The sequence below is a fragment of the Siphateles boraxobius genome, unplaced genomic scaffold (genome assembly GCF_051911475.1).
Source record: "Siphateles boraxobius isolate OS27281-9 unplaced genomic scaffold, OSU_SipBor_1 105, whole genome shotgun sequence".
In the NCBI taxonomy this organism is placed as follows: Eukaryota; Metazoa; Chordata; class Actinopteri; order Cypriniformes; family Leuciscidae; genus Siphateles; species Siphateles boraxobius.
In genome coordinates, this window is record NW_027508706.1 from 180,502 (window position 1) to 205,209 (window position 24,708).

The following is a 24,708-nucleotide window of genomic DNA, read 5'->3' on the forward strand; positions in this document are numbered from 1 at the left end:
TTTAATGGATTTTTTTTTTTAATGATGAGGACTGTTTAATTGCACATTTAGTTAATTCTGTGTTTGTGTTGTTAATGTGTGATGTGTTTTTAAGCATTAATGTGAATGTATTTATGTCACCATGCAGTGTCAAAGACAAATTTCCACTGTGACAAACAGAATAAAGTTCAACTATAATATATATATATATATATATATATATATATATATATATATATGATGTATCTGATGTATATCAGTACAGTATATTAATGAAGGATCATGTGACACTGAAGACTGGAGTGTTAAATTATAATAATAGGTCACAATATGACTGTTTTACTGTATGTTTGGTCAAATAAATGTAGCCTTGGTGAGCTTTCAAAAACAATTTTAATAAATCTCTCTGACCCCGAAATAAACAGAACAGAAATAACTGAAACACAAAAACACAGTTTACATCAAACGGTTTTGCTTGTATTGAACCTTTCAAAGTACAATTTCAGACTTAAATGACAGAAAAACAAAAACAGACATTTCAGCAATACATTATTGATTTGTTAAACAGAGAGAGAGGGTCATAGTGTGCTTGGAGTTGGGGGGTCTTGACCATGCACGAGTTAGTTGGATCAGTGGATGTTTGCTCAAGTTGACCGTGTGAAAGCCTTTGTGTGCAGAGTCCTGCTGATCAGATATGGACCTCTTGCATGTCAGCACTATGGTCCTCTGAAACCACGCTCTTGGTTGCCTCATTGCCAAGCTCCCTCCTCTGAAGCTCCAGCTCACGGTTCACCCAGTTCTGGATCACCTGATCTGTATTTTTGATGTCCTTCCTGTTCACAACCGGGGTCACAGGGGTGACAGTGTATTCCTTTCTACGACTGAGACACTCATTGATCTTCTTGACGCACAGATATAGGATCTCAATCACATTCAGGAGTAAAGAGACACAGGCCACCACCAGCATGAACCAAATGAAGATGCTTTTCTCAGTGGGCCTCGATAAGAAGCAGTCCACCTTGTGAGGACACGGAAAACGGGCACAGACATATTGGGCCTGAAGGGTGAAGCCATAAAGATAGTACTGGCCCAAGATGAAACCCACCTCCAGAAGTATCTTACATAGCAAGCTGAGAATGTAGCTTCTCAAGAGACGCCCCCGAATGTTGACCTTCCCATTGTCCCTGCTGTACTTGGGAAATTTGTAGCCTTTCTTGAGGAACGGACTGGTGTGCTCATTCTGAAGCTCTTTCTTCATCATTTTTCTCACTTTCTTCTCGACGTGTATGACGTGGACGACGTGGCCCAGGTAGGCCAGAGTAGGTGTGGACACAGAGATGATCTGCAGTACCCAGAAGCGGATATGCGAGATGGGGAACGCATGGTCGTAACACACATTTTCGCAGCCCGGCTGCTCGGTGTTGCAGATGAAGTCCGACTGCTCATCGCCCCACACTCTCTCTGCACCGGCACCGAGGACTAGAATCCGAAACACAAACAGGACGGTGAGCCAGATTTTCCCCACCACCGTTGAGTGTGTCTGGACTCTATCCAGCAGTCTTCCGAGGAAGTCCCACTCACCCATCTTTAATGTTAATCGAATTCCTGAAAGAAAAAACATTATTAATTGGACAGAGTATGTTCGGCAGCAATTACAGTTTTTTACAGTCGCTAGGACACATTTCTCTTTTCTTATTGCTGATAGGCCACATATTTTAATGTGGATGTTGTATCAACTTTCCTACTGTATATTATAGAAAAACCCATAAATTCGCTTTTTTCTTTTGTTAATTTTACAATTTACAGTTTTTTACAGTCGCTAGGACACATTTCTCAATACTTAGGTCACTTTTTCAAAACTCTTCACTCAGTTCTCCAAACCAACTTTCAGCTCGGCCGAGGAGTTCATTTCACTTTCAAAATACACTAAAACTACCAAATCACTTCATACATGTCTCAAATCAACATATTCTTCCATCACACTAGCAAAGTTTGACAGACAACAAACACACTTTGTCACCCACAAAACAATGACCTAAAAACACTAACAACATGTAGCATTATACAATGTTTTCTTCTGTAAAACAAGCACACCTCTCTACTGTTTAGAATTCACTGCAATATATGTTACTGGAATGAATCAGACATGATGCAGTATGCTTCAATATATTTTGTCTTTTTTTTTTTTTTGCACAGAGTAATTCCAAAATACAATAATTTACACACCATCCACGATACAGATACAATAGGAATCAGCTGTGGTTCGTCCAATTGTTTTTATAGCATTTCATTTTTTGATTTGAAATATATTTCATTACAATATAACTGTAGAAATGTAGCAAATTGCTGTCATATTCAGTTTTGTATTATGTTATTGTTTTGAACTTAAAGGTATAGCGGAGGATCTTTCCGAATTTTAGAGAAGACCCGCCCTCTCCAATTTTTTAGAAATGCACATGCGCAACACTATTTGCTCCCGAGAGGGAACGCCTATTAAACGTGTGCACGTCACGAGAGAGCATGCACGAGCCTAGTTCACCTCGTGAACAAATTTAGACAAATTGAGATGTTTACCGTGTCTACGCGGTGCATGACTTGTGCCAAGGCTAGCATCGCTAATCATAGCTTACATTTACTTTTACTAGCAGTGATTTTAAACGGATTTCTCCAAATAGCATGACAAACTTTACCTGTCTAGTAGAATCTTCGCGACTGCGGCATCAGTGGGAAGCCCAACCTGTGCTTTTAGCGCACGCCAGCGTATGAAATATTCACCCAAAATCACTCTGGTCTAGTTTCTATATTCTGCGGCCTTTCTCTTCTTATCATATTTATCACATTTTTTCTCTTTCAGCCCTCAGCCATTTTCAAAGGAATGGCTGAAACCGTAACTCATCACATATAATAGCCTACACCTGAAAGTGCGCATGCGCAGAAAGCGAAAGCTACATAGGGACGAGCACGTACGACCATAGACATCTCTATATTATGTCTATGCGTACGACGGCCTTACGTAAACATATCACCAGAATGATTGACACTTAGGTGGACCAATAGTATAGGCTACCCACCCTGAAAAAGAAAATCCTCCACTATACCTTTAAGTTTTGGCAGTTAAAGTTTTGGCGGTTGTTGTGTCGAAGTGAGAAAAGAATTAATGTAATTTGAAAGATGTAGTCATTGAATGCATTTTGTGCCAAAGCAATGATAAATGATCCACAGTTTAGCCCACATATACTTCTGTTGTGCTCACTGTGTGAAGAGTTTTGAAAAAGTGACCTAAGTATTGTGCAAAAATGCCCATAATTTGATTCCACGTATTTTATGCTAGCACTGTTGATGGAATTGTCAAGTCAGGAGACAAACCAGGTTCTTTTGCAAAACATACAAAGGAACCAAGGTTTTTGCCCTGAAAACCCAAAACATTGATAATGGCAACGGTAATACATCTTCAACTCAGCTTTTTGCTTTTTTATAATCATAGAATGACATTTTAAGTATTTGTCTGTTCTGGGATATAAAATAACACTAACTTTCAGATCACATTACATATAATTTTTTTAGAGGCTTTATTTTTGTAACATTTTACTGAAATATGTAATTTATTTATGTGATGGAAAAGCTGAATCTTTAGCACCCATTAGTATCACATCATCAGATATCAGTCTAATAGAATATTTGGTGCTCGTGTATTATTATTATTATTATCAATGTAGAAAACAGTTGTGCTGCTTACTATTTTTTTGGAAACCGTGATACTTTTTTCATGATTCTTCGATGAATAGAAAGTACAAAAGAACAGGATATATTTGAAATAAAAATATTTTGTGTTATACTGTAAATGTATTTTCTTTAAAAAAATAACATTACTGACTCCAAACGTTTGAACGGGTAAAGAGAGAGGTTCATAAACAAGCATATAAATGACATAGATAGATAAATACAAATAATTACTCTTTTCACTTACCGAATTTAAGAAGATTGAGAAGAAGGCTCACTCGCTCAGTGAGGACTCGAGGGAAATGTGTGTAACTGGATTTCTCTAAGCCATCCACTTCCTATCGGAGAGACAGCTTTTGAACCATAACAAAGATTGTCACATTATCTGTGTGTAGTTTCCAACTTTCAGCCTTGACATCTGGAATTGGAACATTTAGCTTGAATATCAGTTGTTCAGTTGTGTTTCTCATGCAAGATCATACGCCATAACATTACTATAATATCCCTTCATTTATGCATCATACTTCAATTCTGGCTGGGCCCTGTTGTATAGCTCTTAATAATGAGGTTATTTCTGCACAACTGCTGTCTGAATAGCAAAACCATTGTTTTCTAACAGGGGCCCGTACCATGATGGTATTTAAACAAACTCAGGGTTACAGGATTAGTTTCGAATTGACAAAACCAAACCAATCCAATCAGGCTTTGTTGGTACCATGACACTGTTCATCAACTTTCTCGGTCAACTCAGGCTTTGATCCTGAGCATTAGGTGTGACATCAGTAGCCAACAGCCAATCACATGCTTGCTGTGGAACAGTAAAACTGCTATTCACTTTTCTGAGATAGAAAAATATTAAGAAATTATACATTGAATAATACTTATTTTATCCTATAAAGTGAAGTGTGTAGTTTTTTGTTCCAAAAAAACTTTTCCCAGTTTACTATGCCATGGAAACATTGGCTCAACATGTTATAAGTTTGGGCATATAAGTTAATAAGGATATAAGTTTTAGTTGTCCTCTTTCATAGACAGCTATTTTCTTCTTGCTGTGTAATTTTTATTGACAAATACTAGATTATATGTTTTAATATGAACTTTTAGCATGAAGACCAAAGTTTCAATTATTAAAAGTGTGTGCGTCTACTTTTTGTGACAGAGGTCAGAACTCCTGTTATTATGTAGATTTTTTGAGGTGCAATCTTGTCATAAATTCATCTGTTACTGTTCCTACATAATATGTAACAAAAAACAGAGCTAAAATATCTCTTTAGGAGTCTTAGACCTTTTCCAATGATATATAGTTTGTCATGATTAAATTAGGATTTAATTGTAATATAGTGAAGTAAACGTAGGTGTCCCGGTAGCGGGACGGTGACATTTAAGGTGATAAGTCATTAACTATTGACTTTAATTCTGTCTATTTCTGAAATAATTCTATTCTCCAACTCCATACAGACTTATTTTTCTTATGTTTTGACTTCACTGGAGGAATTCAGTGTTGAAAAAAACATCCAAAGTATGGTACGGTTGTTGTTTTGTACTTCTGTTAGTGTTAATGCAAGTGAGATTAAGTGAGTAATGTGCATTACAGTATTTGACCTTGTCATCTCATTCCGAGCTAATAATGTGTCAGCATTACTGGAGTTTATACAATGGAGAAAATATATAAATTTAATTTTGAACATCGAAAATCAAACAATTTCAAACAGTCTTTCACTAAACGTCCACTAAATTAATAAAATGCAATAATAAAACAGTCTTTTTATAGACATTGAGGATATTTATTGATAATTTCACTGTTGCAACAGCTAAATAAGATACACTGCAATAACCAAACACTGGCTACACAATGGTTCAATGAAGATCTGTCAATGCTGAGTATAGCCAGTATACTCAAAAACACTTGGAATAAAAATAAATAATTTACAAAACCTTTTTCCTAAATATATTACTATGAGATTTGCAAAATGCACAAGGAGGGGATTTTTTTTTTTTTTTTTTGCAAACAGATTTACTGAAAATCTGAGGCATTTCTTTAAGAACGCAGTAGGATGGGTTAAAGGAACAGTTGATTATAAGTTTCAACACTTTAATCACTCATTTTGTTATAAGATTGGTCAAAGTAAACTCTGCAACATCCATTTGAAAAACCAGGTCTTTCACCTGGAGGAGAAACATCCCTGTCAGGTGGCCCTCGTGAACACACGTGATCCCAGAATCCACACCCACTCTGGCATCCACTGCACCAGTCCAAACTAGAGAAAAAGTGAAACAGAGAAGCAAAGAAACACTAAATATAATGCAAATGTTCCCTAAAAGAGGTAACTCACTACAGTGTTACCTTAAATTATATGTTTATCTCTGTAAAGCTGCTTTGAAACAATCTACATTGTTAAAAGCGCTATATAAATGAGGATGACTTGACTTGACTTGACAGTGACTTAAAATGTACCTGTATGGTGTGAGGCCAATATCCTGTGGTTCTGTGAGAGATGCCCAGAGTTAAAAGAGCATTCCTGGCATACACTTGTGGGCTTGGCACCAGCCAGCCGGTAGAACCGTAACCCTCAGATCTTTCAGATGCAACTCTAAAAGGCAGCAAACTCTGCACGAAGACTCCTCGATTACCATATTCATAGTGTAGAGAGCGACTGAAGTTATCGAAAAAGGCCTGTGGGGAATTTAAAACGCACCTGAATCATGAGACAAAGTAAAACACCATATATTTGGATGGAAAATTGGTACACAAACAGACAATCTGACCGTGGATGCAGAGAGATGAGCCTTTCTAGGAGTCGGACGAAAGCAACGCCCAGCAGAAATGTTGACCACTGCTCCTTTTCCCCTCTCCACCATAGCAGGCAGTGCCAGGCGGGTGACAAGAGTGGCAGCCACTACATTTCTATTGATAGTGTCCCACACTGCAGATTCAGAGAGGTCTGTAAAGTCTTGAGAGGTGTCCAGAGACCCGTCCAGACTGTTAATGATGAATCCAATATCTTTACCGGCGATGGCATCTCTTATAGGTCTGCAGGCCGTGGACCCCTGACTGAAATCAGCTTCGATCCAAATGGCCTCTACCCCGTGAGCGTCTGAGATGGCTTTGGCAGTTTCAGCCACATTACTAATGTCATAACTGATCAGAATCACAGAGATGCCATGCCTGGCCAGTTCTTCTGCATATGCTTTTGCTATTTCCTCTGAAGCTCCTATGAAAAAGTTGTCCATGTGAGTTAGGTAATTATCTGTAAAATATCAGTGTGATTTTGAAGCTTCTTTCCAATACGGAATTATGTAATAAAAAAGGTAGGCTAATAGCGTATTTTTGAATCTTACAATTCTGACTTTTTTTTTCTTGCAATTGCTAGTTTATATCTCACATTTCTGACGTTTATTCTTAGTTATAAACTCGCAATTGTGAGTTAACATAGCAATTCTGACTTTTCCCCCCTGAGTTCTAAAAACTAACATTTTATGCATTTTGGTCGATCATTTACATGACAAAAAGCGTTTTGGGGGTGCAAGTTTTTGAAAACAAAAATGTTATCGTCCCCGTGTAACTACAAAAACAGGAATCTGTGAAAACGATGACGTCATGCTCATGCGTACATGTTCAGTTTATAGAGTAGTTTCTTTACAAAGTGACATCGCCAGATACTGGCCTGACAAGCGTTTTTAGTCGTTTTCGCGGATTCGTTTGAACAGGGAACTTTTGACAACGTCGTTATCTGTATAAAGTAAATACTTTTCTGTTTTTAGCAGCTACATTGTTGTCGTGTAAACGTACCCTGAGTTTACATCAAGCAAAATGTTTTTTTGGTTTGTTTTTGTTTATGCCACTGAATTAAAAAATAAAAGATAATTGACCTTTCATCGATCTCACAATTCTGACTTTTGTCTTCGCAATTGTGATTTATATCTCATAATTCTTACTTTTTAATCAGAATTGAGAGAATTGTTCAACTTTTGAGATAAACTTAAATAAAAAAGTCAGAACTGTAAGATAAAAAGTCGCAATTACTTTTTTAAAAATCTATTTATTTATTTTTATTCCGTGTCGGAAAAAAGCTTTACTACTATGCAGTATTATTACATATATTAAGGTTCAATGCATAAATTAGATGAAACCTACCACATATGACAGCCCATTGTCCATATTGCTGACTAAGATCTCTAATGCACACAAGACGAGGAATAAAATGAAGCCTTATCAAACTATAGCAGTCCCTCATAAATATAACAGCCTTGCTGGCTGTGTAACACGCACCAACGAGCGCCAGTGTTTCCACATAACAGCTGCATGATCTGGCAATTTCTCTATACAAAAGCTGGAAGCTGTCAACAGCGGCCATTATTAGCTGAAATCTCTACAACTGTTCACTCTAAACTAGCTGCCAATGGAAAAATAATAATCTTTTATATTCAATGATTTTATCCGCACTCAACAAGCCTGACTATGTTTGTTAATAGAAGCACTATTTCACCAGATTCTCCTCTTCAGTCTTGTCACATCACCATGTGTATCAGGAAACCCGGAACATTTAAAAGTCACGTGATATACTCCCATCACGTGATCAACACTGGCGTCTTCAGTCAGCGTCAAACAAACACATGAAAACATCACCTTTCTTCTTATTTCTTTTGTTTCATCGTCTTAATTGGTAATATTCGCTGTCGTAAATATTGATAGATACGGAATATATTCATACGGTTGTGCCGTGAATCGTATTTTTGCATATGACAAGTGTTTTGTAAGCGCTTACTGCTGGTGCTTCATCTCAGCTGTGCTTGTTTCCATAGAAACGAGTAGTGCTAACGGATGCTAAGCGGAAAATATACATCTCTGTGCGTCCGATTATGGATGATTTCTAATGTTATGGAAGCGATGTAACTCTGTTTGGACATGATGTGAAATGATAGAAGGTAATGTTTAGAACTCCTCGAGCTGAATGTGTAATATTAATGTGTTAAGGAGAAAATATAAGCTTAATGCCAACACTTGAATTCTGATCGTCTCAGTTTTAATATTTAATGGCATAACTTATAACTGTTAGCTAGCATGTGATGTAACTCCGATGTAGGGTAGTCTAAATGTTATTAACAATGTATCTATATTTCGTATTTTTAGCTTTATGAAGTTAGCCATCTAAACAGGGTATATACTGATCAGATTCAGGCACACTTGACATGAATCTTTGTTTCTCATGATTTTGAAATTACTTTTTATAGACAAATTATTTTATGTGTTTGTTTTATTGTTTAATGGGTTAGGTCAGATGCTGAGGAAAAGCAGGCAACAAGTATCCAGCACGTTTTAAAAGCATTCCAGGAATCTAAACTTTGTGGTACTGTCTAAGTTACTTCCCACCACTGTTACTATAAGCCAAACACACCTTACTTAACACCTTGCTTCTCTAAGCAGGAGATCACCCGTAGAGAAGAGATCACACATCCTGAGAAGCGATGTCTCAGTTCTCCAGCGAGGATGAGGCAGAGCTCCAGACCCTGCTGCGAGAGCTCCTGAAAAGTGCCAAAGACAGAATCTCGGGAGCACCATCGGTAGAATGTGCCGAAGAGATATTGCTTCATTTGGAGGAAACTGACAAGAACTTTCACAAGTGAGAGATCTGCCTCTTCCAGTACCTGTTAAGTCTGATTGTGATTACTATTAGTTTGACCTGTTTTTGTGACCTCCCTCTGTTTTTCAGCTATGAGTTTGTGAAGTATCTGCGGGAGTATGTGGAGAGCAGTTTGGGAGCGGCTATTGAAGAAGAGACTGAGAATTTTACCAGGGCTGATAGTCATGCTATTGGATCTGGACAGGATAGTCTGGTTCACGCTGTTACCAAGAGGACTAGGGAGTCCACACAGTATGCGTTTTTATAATTCCCCTTACCATGTGTTTCTTTATATGATAAGATAATTTTGTGGAAGTTTGCTCACTGCATGATGCAAACGAATCTGCATCAATGCAATGAACAAAGTAAACATTGCCAGGGATATTTTGAAACTGAAAATAATGATGAAATGCTGTGATGAAAGTCAGAGTACCTTGTGTTTTCATGTAACTCGATGCTTTCTCATAAATGCAATGCAATTTTGAAAGTAGTTCGGTAAGTTCCCATATTTCAGCCAGGATCACTTTGCCAAGTATATACATTTATTACAATTATAGCATACAGTTAGTGTTGGCGGTATGGTTCTGTTCTGGGCAAAAACTCCTACTCCTGTCTATGCTGCTATGCCTGGACAGAGCGGGGAGAGCAGCAAGTCAAACCCCCCTGGGGTACAGAACAGATCCAGTAAATGCATGCATATTACAATACTCAATTACATGAGTTGTAAAAAAATACAAATACATGATAAAAGCTTGCAATGAATGACTGTACAGGAAAAACAAAACAAAAATGATTAAAGGTCCTTTGGGTGGAGTTGGGGTTGGAGGAGGAAGTTTAATGCAAACAACGATGCTATGGAGGAAATGCTGAAGGAAAGGGAGTTTATATGTGCCGCTGTGATAGATGTTGACACTGACTGGAACACGCCATGAACAGCTGGCTATCAGCTGATGCGAACTTGGCTGACGTGGCCCGCTTGAACTAACGCGATGCTTGATTTTTTTAAAAATCAATAAAAAGCTCTAAGTCGTGAACCGAACCAAACCGAACCAAACCAAACCAAACCAACAATCTCCAGGATAAGTCACAATATTAAAACCACTAGTCTCTTTCACACAGTAATCCCAGTAAATTAACGTACAATTACCAGAATTACTTTTCCGGCAAATATGCAAATGTGCTGTTCACACAAGCAACAACGTTCTGTCTTTTAATGTAATTTATGATTAAATCAACTACTTATCCCATAAAGCTTTGGGAATTACATAACTGAATCAAAACAGTAGAATATGAAATTACATATTTTAAGTCATTATATGAACAATGTATATTTTAACTTTATTCCAAAATACACTACCCTTTAAAAACTTGGGATCGGTAAGATTTTTTAAAATGTTTTTGAAGTTATGCTCGCCAACCATTTAGTTAAAACAGTAACATTTTGAAATATTATTACAATATAACTCCATCAAAATAACATTTTTCTGTTTTTATATATTTTAAAATGTAATTTACTCACTTTTTCTTCTTCTTTTTTTATTATTATTACATTTCAAAATATTTGTGCTGCTTAATGATGATGATGATGATGATGATGCATTTCATTTGTAATGCGCTTTTCTCCAACCCAAAGCGCTACACAGTATGGTAAACACATATAAGAAATTAAACAATAATTAAAACAGAAAAATCAAACAACGGTATACAAGATAATACCAGACATAATACACTTCAAAGACAGTAAACATTTTTAAAAAGATGGGTCTTTAAAGACCTTTTAAAGTCCAAAGTTTGGGTATTTTTTATCACAAAAGGAAGTTTATTCCACAAGCGTGCGGCGGTAACCATAAAGGAGCGACCACCCATCAACTTTAATTTGAATGTGGGCCGCTGTACAGTAGAAGAGTCAGACGAGCGTAAAGGACGATTTGGGGTGTAAGGAACAACTAGATCACAAAGGTAATCCAGGTGCTATCCCATGAATGGCTTTATATGTTAAAATCAAGATTTTAAAATCGATACGTGGCGTTACTGGAATCCAATGGAGTGCGTAAAGAACAGGGGAAATATGCTGCTGAACAGTTGTGTGTGTTAATACACGTGTGGCCGAGTTTTGGATATACTGTATTTCTTAATATATTTATCAGGGAGACCAGAGTTTAGTGCATTACAGTAATCCAGTCTCGACGTGATAAATGCATGAATAAGCTTTTCCGCTTCTGGCAGGGATATAAAAGGCCGAATTCTGGCAATATTTTTTAGATGAAAAAAAGCTGATTTTGAAACTAATTTGATATGGGCATCAAAAGACAAATGTGAATCAAAAATAACACCTAAATTTCGCACCTGTGATGCTGGGGCCAGTAAATCAGAATCAGTGAATAGATTTTGACAGTTAAACTTGTGCAAGGCTGTCGGCATACCAACAAGTAGAAATTTTCTTTTTGATTAATTAAGTTTAAGATAATTGGCATGCATCCATGACTTTATTTCTTCCATACATGCGCTCAGAGCTGTGATTGCAAGATTAGGATCCGGGAGTGTGTTAACATAGATCTGCGTGTCATCAGCATAACAATGAAACCCCAGACCGTATTTTCTAATAATGTCACCAAGTGGGAGCATATAAATGCAGAACAAAGTCGGCCCTAGCACTGACCCCTGCGGGACACCCTGCTGAACTAATGTGGCCTCAGATTTATTTTTCCCCATGCAAACATAACTGAAAAAGATCTACTAAATAGGACTCAAACCATTTGAACACAACACCAGAGATGCCTAACAACACACACAACCTGTTAAGAAGGATGATATGAGATATAGTGTCAAAAGCTGCGCTAATGTCTAGCAGGACTAAAATGCTGCAAGCACCAGTGTCAGCGGTAACAAGTAGGTCGTTGGTGACCCTTACAAGTGCAGTCTCAGTGCTGTGACCAGATCTGAAACCAGACTGAAACGGTTCCAATAAGTTGTTATTGGACAGATATTGCTGTAACAGACCAACAACAACTCGTTCGAGAACCTTTGCCACAAAGGGCAGGTTCGCAATAGGGCTGTAGTTAGCTAAATTTTGAACATCACAACCAGTTTTTTTTAGAACAGGTGTGATAGCGGCCCCCTTAATGCTTAATATCTACTTAAAAATGTTAGTAACCATGGTGCATTAGTAGTGTATTTAGATGTATTCAAATATATTACTTGATTATGGTATTATGGTATTTGAGTTATGGGTAGTTTAGTTCACCACTATAAATTTAGTGAGATGGTATATCAATCAATCAAATAAATCAATGATATGTGGTGTGTCCAAAAGCACAAACTGTCTGAGTAGGTTCTACATTTGACTTTGAAATTACTTCACAACCTTTAAAAAAGTATATTCTATGTAAAATGAATATGGGAAGTATGAATGAAAATCAGATGTACATCCGCCATGTTGTTACTGTCACGTGACCTACCGGCATCAGTTGCGTCGCTTCACTACCATTCATAAATCCTCTCCTGTGTCCTCATGGGATAGTAAAGTGCCCATTGAATGCGCACTTCAGAATATGAAGTATTCAATGGAAATAGTAGGTCATACAAGTACTTTTCACGTGGTGTTTTTCGAATACTATGTATTCAGACGTAGTACTCTGTTGGTGTACTGTTATTTCACATATTTTATAGTAGGAAAGTATTCGATTTTGAAAGCAGCGATGATGTTTACTTTTAGTTCCTCACAGACTTGAATAGAAAATTATGTTAACATGACTTTTTTATATATCTGTAGGTATAAACAGATGATGCAGACTCTGAAACAGACCATGATGGTGGTTGTGGAATCGCTAATCAATAAATTTGAGGAAGATCAGCTTAAGAAAGAGGAAATGGACAGGAAGATCCAACATGAACAGTCAAGCAACCATTACATTGACAACTGCTCTGACAGCGACTCTTCATTCAATCAGGTTGTTGTTGTATTCATTTAAATAAGTTACAGGGGCTCCAGTTTTTTCTTTGAAAAAGCATATCACAGTGTTTATCTCAGCTTTTCATACCATAGACTGAATCACTAACTGATATCTTTGATTTCTTCACGTAGAGCTACGCATTTATCAAACATGAACAATTGCAAGTCATCGCTGAGAAGCTTGACCCCGGTAGACCACGAGAGGTGAAAGCTCCTTCTCTGATACACCCACTTGCTATTGTTTCAATTATAGAAAGGAGAGAACTGTGGTTTTGAGTCAGCATGAAGCAGCCATCCTAATGTGTTTAACTGCAGGTTCGCTGGGAAGCCTTGCAGTCTCTGTGCTATGCCCCTCCGTCTGATGTCCTGAGCTGTGAAAGCTGGACTGGTCTGCGCCGAAACCTCTCTGCTGCGCTGACGGACCCTGACCCTGAGCTCAGCGTAAGAGCTAAGTGCTAAATAAGCACTGACCTTGGCCATGGTCTAAACAGCAAAACTGTTTCCCTAGCTGCTTAATGTGGAAATATGAGGGCCAACATTTTCAAGCAGTTTGCAGAGAAGTGGTTTCATGTGGAACGGGAGGCCATGACCCGTTCCAGAGTTAGTATTGAATCCCACACAGTATGTGGGAGTTTATTAAATATTTTGAATCAGGGTTATTATAGATAACTAAATTTATAAAAAATATGTTCATCACTTGAAATAAAATAAATGTGAACTGAAATAAAATTAAACATGAATAACTTGATTGAATCAAGAGTATTCTTTAACTCTGGAATTCACTACACTACTTTTAAAATCTGACCTGATTTTCACAGACTAGGTTTAAAAAAATATACGTATTTCTAGGCTTAAGCCTTGTCTCAGACTCAAATGCAAGTTTGAGCTGTTTTAACTGAATGCAACTTGCACTGACAAATCTTAAAATATGTCACTGCCATTGTTTTGTCTCAAGATGCCTGCACACAAGTGATGTTTTTTTTTAATGCACCTTTATAAAAAAGACTCAAATGTCCTAATTGAACTAACAAGTCAAATCCTTTTATTGTAACAGAACCATATACACAAGTGCAACAGTGGGTGAAATTCTTAGACGCAGTTCCGAGCAACATAGGAGTCATGACAAGATGTGACGTAAACGCTGTCAAACAAGCGTTTGCATAGATTACACATCTAATGTGCGCACAATTACTCACAGTACCATATACACTAACAGAACAATAAATAATATACAATGTACAATATACAATATTCAACAATTTACAATATACAACAATATACAAAAATACAAAAAGAGGTATTTATACATACAATAGATACACCTATGGTGGATATATATATATATATATATATATATATATATATATATATATGGTTATAATGTAATATGCAGTAGGTTATGTTGTGCTGTGTTGACAGTTAGGCTGTTTATGGTTATTGATCATGAGGGATCAAGGCTTTAGGATTAGGCCTTATAACTAAGGCCTAATCCTGGCTTAATCTAAGCCTTGTCTGTGAAACCGGGCCTAGGCAGTTTGTGAAAAAACAAAAATGAGCCAAGCGCATTTGGATGCGGTCTTGGGTGGGTAGATGCGGTTGTAATGGACTCTGCAGATTACAACAGGAGTTAGAGATGAGTGGCGCAGTCAGTTGTTTTATCTGAGCTGAGCTGAAATTCAACACTGGTAGATAGAGGACAGCTTTGGTTTCAGCTACACATCATACACTACGATATGTATTCTAAAATTGGATCAAAATGTCAAACGTTTTGATATCCTCCAACTGGATGGAAACCTAATCTGAAATTGAGAAACTAAAAAACTCCAACTGCCTAAAATCTGCAGAATGGCGCAGACTTTCTGTAACTATTGTTGACATGTAAATCTGAAAATCTGAGCAAAAGACTTGCAGTGTATTCCATCCTTTAGACATATTTTCTGTCAGCTAGTTGCCCAAGCAACATGTCTCATTTTAATTTGATTTACTAAAATAATTAAACTAAAACTGAAATAAAAATTTAAATAGACAAAAACAAAACACTAATAAAAATAATTGAGATACTTAATATCTCAATGATACGAAAATAACATTGTCATGAATATATTCTGTTTTCACAGGATAAAGTCCTCCAGTTTTTTGCAAAAACATTTTCGTCTTCTCCATTAAATGTGACCAAGGATATCTACGCTAGCATTGGTAATAGTTTAAACTTACTTTAGCAGGATGCAATGTTTTAATATTCAGTATATATGAGAATAAACAGTCTGTCAATTCGTTCTCATCAAGTGTCAACATCTCTTTTCAGCAAAAAGCTTGGAGGCTCATTTCCTGTACCACAAGTTGAGTTTTCCCAGCGGTTCTTCAAGTATTGATGCGAACAGAGCAGATATGGCCCGTCTCCTCAAACAGGTATATGTCATTTCTTTTCTCCTTGCATATGAATAAAGTTTAGGTTGCTTGTATATAGATTAACTTGTTTCTTTTTGGTCTTTCCAGATGCGATTAATGAACGACTTTCAAAAGGAAGTGACAACATTTTGGATACGACATCCTGAGAAGTGAGCTTTCATGTTTCAATCTCATTTCCAAAATATTGTATACTATATCTTGATGGTGTCAGATTCTTGAAAATAAATGAGTTTTCATCCTGTGCTCTAGGTACATGGAGGAAATAATTGAGAACACCCTCTCTCTTCTCGCTCTGCATTCTGAACAAGGCATGAGCAGTCCCGGCTCAGAGAAATCCCTAGAGCCTATACACTTAATCTCTCTGCTGGATATCAAAGCCACCTGGTTTAAGAAATGGATGGTGAGCCAAGTTTTTATCAAAGAATAAACAAAACACACGACTGCCATTTTCTAAATTAAAGGAGAATTCTGGTCAATTTTGATGGAGAATATTAGATGGAGAGAATAACTAGATGGAGAAGTTATTTTAGCGGTTTAACGTTCCGATACTTTAACGACAAGAAAACTGATTTGGTGTCTACAACATGAAAAAACATCTATGAATGTCACTTGTAAATGTTACTAGGCAACCAGTAGTGAGAACGCCCACTAGGCGTTTTTCGTTTAGCCTAGTTGTTTTTCCATGTCCAATTTCCAATATATAGATTGATATTGATTGGTTGATTGACATTGATTGATGTTCTTGGTGTGAACAGGCCTTTTAACACTAAAGAGTAAAACGCAATTCAAGATATATTCTCTGAAATTCAGTTTTTCTTCTCAAGTAAATGTATCTTCTTTTAAGGATGTTTAGGTATCTTTACTGGAAAATATATCCAATACTGATTTAAAAATGATTTCTTTACTCAAACGATCAGAATAGACTTAAAAATTGATGTCTAAATATTGTTTTCTAGCATGGCTACTACAGCAGAACCGTTGTCTTGAGACTTCTTGAGAGGAAATACAAGTCTTTGGTGAGTGATTCTATGTGGTATATACAAACCAATGGCTGTGAACGCTAACTTCTAGCTTTAACCATACAATCCAGTGAGAATGGAATACTAGCATACTGAAAACTGGATTTTTTTGGGGGATAATATGTAAAGCAATACAATAGACAATTTCAAACAATATTATACTGCATTGTTGTCACATGATGAGCACAGGATCCCCGCGGCTCCTTAAAAGGTCTTAAAAAGCCTTCAATTCAGTTTTATTCAATCTAAGGGCATAAAAAGTCTTAAATATGAATTTTTGAAAGCTAAAATTAATTGTTTACCATTTTATAAAACTTTTTTTGTCAACCTGTTTTTGAACTAGTTATTTAATTTTGAAGGTTTTTTAATCATCATTTAATGGTTTAGTATAAAATAGACATTGCCCTCTTATATGGAATTTAATTTGTGCAGGTCTTAAAAAGCCTTGCATTTGATTTGGAAAAAATTGCAGATACTCTGGAGCATGTTTAGCGGCATCAAACTAAAAATATTAATACTGTACATTGCATAAGTTGTTGTATACTTTGTAGTATGATAATATACTATTCCGAACATAATCAATATTCACTGGCTGGTTTAAATGGGTAAAATGAACAGTTTTTCAAGTGTCTCTAATAATAGTACTGTATGTGTTCAAGTGATTATTAATCTTTTTTTCCCAGATTGTTAATGCTCTGCAGCAGTGCATTTATTACTTCGATTCTTGTGATTCAGTAAGAGAGGAAACCTTGGAAATTATCCACAGCCTGGAACATCAGCAGATTGGTACGACTGAACTTTTGCCCACAATGTTCACATGCAGTATCGTACTTTATCTGACAACCTGGCTTATGTTTTCCCCTGTGTGCTGGTACAGACTGTCCTCTCATGGTCAACTAGCTTGATTATCATTGCCAGAGATAATTCCAAGGGTTTGTGGACTTACAGTGAAAAACTTTCCCAGAATTCGGGTTCTGTATTGTAGCTGGAAGATTCACATGAAAAAACAAAACGCCCAAACATGCACACAGTATTGACTGGTTGCGTTCTCTTCTGCTGTATACACAAGTCATAGCTACCAGACTTTCAAACCTCCCACAGCTGTAACACATCAGCTGTATTCAAAAGACGCTTATCTAGTTTCTGTGATCAGGGTTATGATTCTTCCCCTTTTAAGTTCACTCATGTAGTATTACTATAGATTTCAGATGTCATATTTCGGTGGAATCAATCTACCTTATCTTTAAAAGGTCAAAATACTTGTACAATTGCTTACTGGGTGAATATCACAGAAATATGTACTGATGACATGCTGACAATTAAAAAAAATATTACAATGCTCTTAATAACTTTCGTTAACGTAACAAAAAGTACATCCACTTCACCAGCTAAATACTCTTCAATAGCGATGCCATAGAAATATACAGAGCTGACGCAAAAACTAAAGTTCAAACACAAAATTCTGCGTGCTTGTTTCTCTGGTGCATAAGGTCTATATAATTTAATATCTATTTATTTTTGTTATGGGACTTGAACATGTATTTTACGAGTTTTGTGAGACCCAGTAAATAACCCAAACTACTTTCTGAATATGCAACCTTTCTGAACTCAGGTTTGTGTAAAGATTCATATTTTTATTTCAGTGCTAATTTAGAAACAGGAGGTCACATGAAAATGACTGAATCCATTTAGAGCATGCTCTGCGAATGAGATGTTCTTGTGTTTTGCCCCTCAGGCCCTGCTCGGAGAACTCTCTACACTTCTAAAGAGCTGGAGTTTGTTTATTTCGTTCACTCGCTATGTGTGCTCGGGAGGCTTGTGATGTACACTAATGGAAGGAAACTTTTCCCCATTAAAGTGAAGAAGCGGAGAGGTAAGTTTGGATGGGAGGAAGCAATCATTTTTGAGAATAACAAGTCTGACTCGCTAAACGATCTCTATGTGTTGAACGTGTTAAACTTTTCATCTGTTTCAGATCCGGTAACTTTGACCGACTTGGTTGTGATTCTGATCAATATCATATACCAACACCCAAAACCATCCTGTGGTGAGACGCCACATTCAGGTGCGTGTGCGTCATAAGAATACCAAAGTAAACTCTGATTAACTCTATATCAGAAACTCAACCACGCCTGCCCATAAGGAGTGTGTCTAAGTGTGTGATTTTTTTTATGACCTTTTTATGTAATTGTTAGTGCTAATATGGGTGTGCCAGATCTTCCTTCTCACAGTGACACAACTGTATCAGAACAAGGGTCTATTATGTCTTCCTTGGGTTAATGAACTTACTTACTTGGGAGGATAACTTATTCAATCTTATCATGAAAATGTACAGGACTGCACTTTATACAGTTCCAGTGATTATCTTGATTTGGATGCTTATTTAAAGGCAAATTGTAGTTCACCAATATAAAAATTAAAAAATCATTATTTTCTCACTCTCATGTTGTTCCAAACCTGTATGACTTTTGGAAATTGTATTTAAAAAAGAGACCATCAGATTATTCAACATTTCTCATTTTGCGTTCCACAGAGGAAAGAAAGTCATACGAATTTGGAGTAAATGATGACAGAATTCTCATTTTCAGGTGAACCAGGCTTTAACCAAGTAGCGTAAATCACAGATCACTTATCAAGTTACATAACATTTTTTAAAAGAGGTAGATTTTTTTTTTTTACACTGGAAGAAATACTACTTTTCTCTTGGTTTGTCTTTGTCGGACATTGTGCTGCACTTAAGATCATTCATTAACTGATATCTGCAGTAAAACTAAAGGCCACCAACAGAGGTCTCTTTAAACTCCCAACGAGTTATCACAGCTATGTATGCATGTCTGTGTTTGTGTATTCTCTAGACTCCCTGTCTCCCACTCATCTTGTGATGGAGGTGTTAAGGACGCTGTGTGACCGTACTGAGTGTGCTGTGGAGTGTCTCTACCAAATCCCTGTTATAGAGACTCTGCTGGCTCCGGTTATCACCCTGCTTAAAGGAAAGCTGGTCAGCTGAACATGAACCCTTCATCAGCACATGTGTTATCAAGAGTCTAGACATAATTATGAAATGTGAATTCTGCTTTACTACAGGGGCCATATTCTACTACTCCTACTTGTAGTATTTTACTTTTTTCATTGAATTTATTTGTGTGATGATTTTCACAAATAGTGCACATTCTCGTCCATGATAGCGGCTAAAGTTCCTGAATACTGAATAGGCATGCTAATGTAGGTAGTTTTATGGTAATATGTTGTTGATATGTTAATTCTATGATGATTTCCTTCTTTTTTTTTCTTAATTTTATTTATTTATTTAAAAAAACATATGGTAACATACTACTTTACATGCATCACTTTATACAGGGTGTGTACAACCTTGACAATTTCAATACGAGCCATTTTTGCTCATTTTTGCAAAATTTTGTAACATGTGTATCATATAACTTTTGCATCATATGCACACATCATGTGTATCATATAAAGTTTTTAAATATTTTTTAAAGATAATATTTATGCTAATCAAGACTGAATTGATTTGGTTAAAAATACAATAAATGTAGTAACATTTGAAATATATAATTAAAATATAAAATAGTAATATATATATGAAGGCAAAGCTGAATTTTCGGCATCATTACTCCAGTCTTCAGTGTCACATGATCCTTCCGAAATCAGACATTTTAAATTATCAATGTTGAAAACAGTCTTTACTGTCATAAACTCAATGCATCCTTTCTGTTTATTTCTTTTAAAAAAAGAAAAATCTTGCTGACCTCAGACTTTTGAATGTCAGTGTACTGTACATGGTATGTTATTTTATTTCAAAAGACCAAAAGATACAGTATATAGGACTAATGGATTTTAGAGCAACTCTATGACTGTACATATAAGAGAGGAATTGATGCCATTTCCATGATGTGCCATCATCGAATTCGTAAACAGAATATTTTTACAGTTTCACTACAGAAGAAACCGGTTAATTTAAATCCTGAACTAAAACTGTAAGCGTCTATATAACATCTCATCAGGGAGCTCATCTGCAGCATTTTATACGCATTATACTGTTCACCCCAAGCATTTTCAATTTGTCTTTTGTTGCAGCCCAAATTAAATTCCCTAGAAAGTGCCCTGACTCACATAGCAGACACCCTGGCGAGGATCGCTTCCACTGAACGAGGTTTATCACTCCTGCTTTATGACAGAAATCTCGTCTCGGCCGAGGGTGAAAGGTAAGTAAATCTAATTTTGCTCTCAGGTTACATTCATTATTTTTTCTTCCTGCTTGTGCCATCTCGAGCTAGTCAGCACTTGCACCATATATATCATCAGCATGCATAGAATGAAAGGATGAGCTTCTTAATAAAATAAAGGACCCTTTGACACCAGTGTCTTTAGTGAGATGAGTTGTAAAATACTCTGTAAAAGAAACAAAAGATGAATGCCATTAAAGCTTTGAGAATTCCGATTTATTAGCTACTATAGGTACATAACTAGAAGAATAACAAAGAATAACTCTATAATAAAGAGTTATACCAGTAAAGGGTATAACTGTTTGCGCTACAAATCAGTGTGTTTATGATTACGATAATAAATACAAATAATATTATAACAAATACCAGTTTTCAATATCAAGCAACATAATAGGCTGTGTCTGTACAGCTAAAATAATTGGAAACTGATGACACCAGACGCCTTGCACATTCAAGTTACAAATGTCTGCACCTACTCATATGTTTAAAATAAGTTGAATAATATAGAATAGAATTGCCCATGTTGTTATCCACTATGCTATACCACCATTCATTTGACCACCCAGTTAAAATCACAGTTTCCATTTCTAAAATAACATTCACAGATCCGGGCACTTTAATATTTTATCAAATTGGAATAACATGGTACTAATATGCTGTGCTGTTATTTCCACAGTATTTCAGCTGCACATGTGGTTGTGCAGTTTACTCAGAGGCTGTTGGCAAAAGAGCTGCATGTGTTCAGTGAGCTGGAGATTTCTACTGCTGTGAGCGGGGCCTTTATCTTCGTCTGTCGGCAGATGTACAACACCTGCGAGGGGCTGCAAGTTCTACGGCCATACACCCTGCATGAATGCATCGCTAAAGCCTGGAGAACGGTGAGCTTTCTACACATTAGCTTCACTAGTTCAGTTATTACCAATGTACTCTTTGGCTGAATGTTTTATCCAGACTAACAATATAGTAAATATAAAATTGTGATGACCTTGTGGGCTTTAAACCTACAATTGCTCCTGAATGTTTCAGTGTGTGCACAGCGTGATTCCCGTGTGTGCGCTTCAATGAAAACGGCGCATTAAAATACAATGAGAATTCAACTGATTTGGATTCAACTGATTACCTGTGCATTAAATGGTTTTATTGAACAGCCAATCAGAATCAAGTATTCTGACAGACCATAGTATAATAGTATGTAATGTATAGCTCCTAATTTAATAAAACAGGCTGTGTGACTATGAGGAATGATTGCCTCAAAATGTTAATCTGTGTGGAAGTTCGAGGGACTTGATCTAAATGAAATCCATACACATCTCGTGTCAGTGGCCGACCCCTGCCATAGCACCTTTGAAAAAGGTTTATATTAAGCGCTCAATCGCATAGCGTAGTAGATTTTTTGAAAAACCTACTTTTGCGGACTAGTCCTAGGTTTTTGGCCCAATCGGAACCAAACCTATTTGTTTATTCTATTTGTCAATAATTACCAATTTTTTTTTAAATTTCTATTCACGGTCTCTTAAGGGCCAAAATGTTTGAAGTGGATGGAGCCACTTTTATTAAAGTGGCTATAACTCGTGACCGGTATGATATATTTTCACCAAACATATATGTTAGAGCTCATTCTGTGGTCCGGTGAAAAAGGACGCTGTGACTGGCTGGCTCTATAACATGGACATTTTTTTTAAGATGGCTATAACTGTGCAACCCTAAGTCTGATTTAATTGAAAATCAGCATGCGGTGTCTTTGTCAATGGTGCCAAGACTGCCTTTAGGACATTCACGTACTGTATTTCGAGGTCTGTGAGAAATACAAAAGAATTCGGTCACCGGGGAGCGCCTTAGCGTGATCGGACCATAGGTTATAACTTTTAAAAAGCTTTTAAAAGTATATTTCCTATGGTAAATTGCCTGTATTGGCTGTAAATGGTGTTTTCTTCTGGTGATATTAAAGTGGTTACATGCTTGCTAAATAAATCATAATATTGTTTTATACATAAGCTTAAAGGCCTTAAAATGCTTGAACCCCTTTAATTGCTGCTGCAGCTACATTTATTATGAATGTTATATACATTAAATGTTATACTCTATATATTCAAACGTAAACCAATGAAAGGTAAAAGCACACATTTAGAGTAAGTTTTATCTTAATCATCCTATCAATGATTATATAAAAGCCAGAATTGCATCTTAATTTAGTCATCTAACTAGTCTAGGAGTGTCATGAGGTCAGTGGCTCAGAAATTTGGTAACTTTAATTAGTAATCCTTTAATCAAAGATAAAATATCTATCGCTGATATTGTAATGTTTTATGAAAAGACGTCTGGGTCTTGTCTGGGAATCTGACTGTCTCATACTGCCAAAGATATTACCGTTCAAAGATTTTGGGTCAGGAAGACTTTTTAAAAATGATTTGAAATAAGTCTTTTACAATTGCCAAGGAAGGCTGCATTTATCTGATATAAAAACAGTAATAATTGTGAAATATTATTACAATTTAAAAATAACTGTTTTCTATTTGCATATATTTAAAAAATGTAATTTATTCCTGTGACGGCAAAGCTGAATTTTCAGCAGCCATTACTTCAGTTTTCAGTGTCACATGATCCTTCAGAAATCATTCTGATATGCTGATTTGGTGCAAGAAACATTTCTTATTATTATCAATGTTATATGAAATAGACATCTTTTCTAAAAAATAAAAATGTATTTACTGTCACTTTTGATCAATTTAAAGCACCTTGCTGAATAAAATTGTATTAAAGATAAACTATAATACAATTTCAGTAAAAATGTTTTTTCCAGTTGCCTTTTTCAACAAAACAGAATTCTGCTTATTGAAAATTTATTTTTTGTTATAATCAGTCCTCTCACAGCCAAAATCAAGCCTCCATTTTTTTCTTTATCTTATTCTGAACCGCTGCTTTAGAACCTGCAGTGTCTGTTCCCCAAGCGAAACGGTATTAATGTTGGAAGGATTGCTGAACGTCCAATCTCTGGGCTGTGTGAAGAGAATCTGTAGAATACAGAAGCAGCAGTAAAGTGCTGCGCCATCATTAATGAAACCTCCCGGGGGTTCCCCTGCCTTCAAAAAGACTGAGTTCGAACGGTGTGAGGAATCAACATTGCATTCAACATGTCGTCTCATTATTTAGCCAATGGGTTTGAATGCCGTGTAGCAGTCCAGCCTGACAGCAAATTCTCTTCCCCCACAGACAAGCTCAATGTCAGAGAGAGTTCCCACTCCTGTTCCTGGAGCTCCCCCAGTGCTGGCTTCCCAGGAGCTGCAGAGCGTGTGAGTATCTCTCCATCATGCCTCCAGTGATCTCCTGCTCCTGCACAAGCTGTTTGTTTCTGTGCTAAACTCGAGCCTGGCCTGCCAATGCTGTTTTGTGGGAAATAATCTACAAGAACAAGAAATAATTAACTGTCTTCCTGAATCTTTTATCCTGGTTCTACAGAGTGGCCTGGGAAGAGATGCTGTTGGACAACCTGCTGAATTTTGCTGCCACTCCAAAAGGACTTCTGCTCCTCCAACAGACTGGAGCCATTAACGAGTGCGTCACCTACATGTTCTCAAGATTCACCAAAAAACTACAGGTAATATAATCAGATGCCACTTACAAATGCATTTTATTCTAATAAAGAATATTAGTGGCTAGTGATACATATATATTAAAAGGACAGTTCACCCAAAAAGTGTGGTCATGTGATCTCAACATGGTGGCCACCATAACTTTTCATAATATAATATAATAATACCCTTATG

General features: G+C 36.6%; 3 protein-coding genes across 4 annotated transcripts in view; 1 reads left to right on the forward strand and 2 right to left on the reverse strand.

Moving 5' to 3' along the window:
- Positions 1-400: 400 nt before the first annotated feature.
- Positions 401-5,140, reverse strand: gja11 (gap junction protein, alpha 11). Its single transcript, XM_077247078.1, has 2 exons — positions 3,947-5,140; positions 401-1,584 (listed from the first exon to the last, which is right to left on the reverse strand). The coding sequence occupies exon 2, from the start codon at positions 1,562-1,564 to the stop codon at positions 668-670; it is 897 nt and encodes a 298-aa protein (XP_077103193.1). The 5' UTR covers positions 1,565-1,584; positions 3,947-5,140; the 3' UTR covers positions 401-667.
- A 321-nt stretch (positions 5,141-5,461) lies between these two features.
- hsdl1 (hydroxysteroid dehydrogenase like 1) lies at positions 5,462-8,220 on the reverse strand. Its single transcript, XM_077247082.1, has 4 exons — positions 7,835-8,220; positions 6,466-6,911; positions 6,155-6,373; positions 5,462-5,957 (listed from the first exon to the last, which is right to left on the reverse strand). Exons 1-4 carry the CDS (start codon positions 8,052-8,054, stop codon positions 5,886-5,888), a joined length of 957 nt encoding a protein of 318 aa, XP_077103197.1. The 5' UTR covers positions 8,055-8,220; the 3' UTR covers positions 5,462-5,885.
- An 83-nt stretch (positions 8,221-8,303) lies between these two features.
- tbc1d32 (TBC1 domain family, member 32) overlaps positions 8,304-24,708 on the forward strand; it is a 49,143-nt gene continuing 32,738 nt past the window's right edge. Inside the window, exons 1-19 of one of the 2 annotated variants that reach the window (XM_077247079.1) lie at positions 8,304-8,625; positions 9,125-9,320; positions 9,411-9,572; positions 13,093-13,270; positions 13,405-13,476; positions 13,588-13,713; positions 15,390-15,468; positions 15,578-15,681; positions 15,769-15,830; positions 15,931-16,081; positions 16,638-16,697; positions 17,384-17,486; positions 18,436-18,573; positions 18,676-18,765; positions 19,556-19,698; positions 20,796-20,923; positions 21,621-21,822; positions 24,155-24,234; positions 24,401-24,539. In XM_077247079.1, coding sequence (XP_077103194.1) covers positions 9,166-9,320; positions 9,411-9,572; positions 13,093-13,270; positions 13,405-13,476; positions 13,588-13,713; positions 15,390-15,468; positions 15,578-15,681; positions 15,769-15,830; positions 15,931-16,081; positions 16,638-16,697; positions 17,384-17,486; positions 18,436-18,573; positions 18,676-18,765; positions 19,556-19,698; positions 20,796-20,923; positions 21,621-21,822; positions 24,155-24,234; positions 24,401-24,539 — 2,172 coding nt within the window. In that variant the 5' untranslated portion in view covers positions 8,304-8,625; positions 9,125-9,165. Of the gene's footprint in view, positions 8,626-8,973; positions 9,048-9,124; positions 9,321-9,410; positions 9,573-13,092; positions 13,271-13,404; positions 13,477-13,587; positions 13,714-15,389; positions 15,469-15,577; positions 15,682-15,768; positions 15,831-15,930; positions 16,082-16,637; positions 16,698-17,383; positions 17,487-18,435; positions 18,574-18,675; positions 18,766-19,555; positions 19,699-20,795; positions 20,924-21,620; positions 21,823-24,154; positions 24,235-24,400; positions 24,540-24,708 lie in introns of those variants that run through there. The other variant, XM_077247080.1, reaches the window with a different exon arrangement.

Bases quoted from the DNA above. Each gene is read 5' to 3' on its own strand.
- gja11 (XM_077247078.1), bottom strand. From the start codon at position 1,564: ATGGGTGAGTGGGACTTCCTCGGAAGACTGCTGGATAGAGTCCAGACA.
- hsdl1 (XM_077247082.1), bottom strand. From the start codon at position 8,054: ATGGCCGCTGTTGACAGCTTCCAGCTTTTGTATAGAGAAATTGCCAGA. The intron at 6,374-6,465 runs GTCAGATTGTCT...AATTCCCCACAG, and splicing joins CTCATCTCTCTGCATCCACG to GCCTTTTTCGATAACTTCAG. The intron at 5,958-6,154 runs GTACATTTTAAG...CTTTTTCTCTAG, and splicing joins ATTGGCCTCACACCATACAG to TTTGGACTGGTGCAGTGGAT.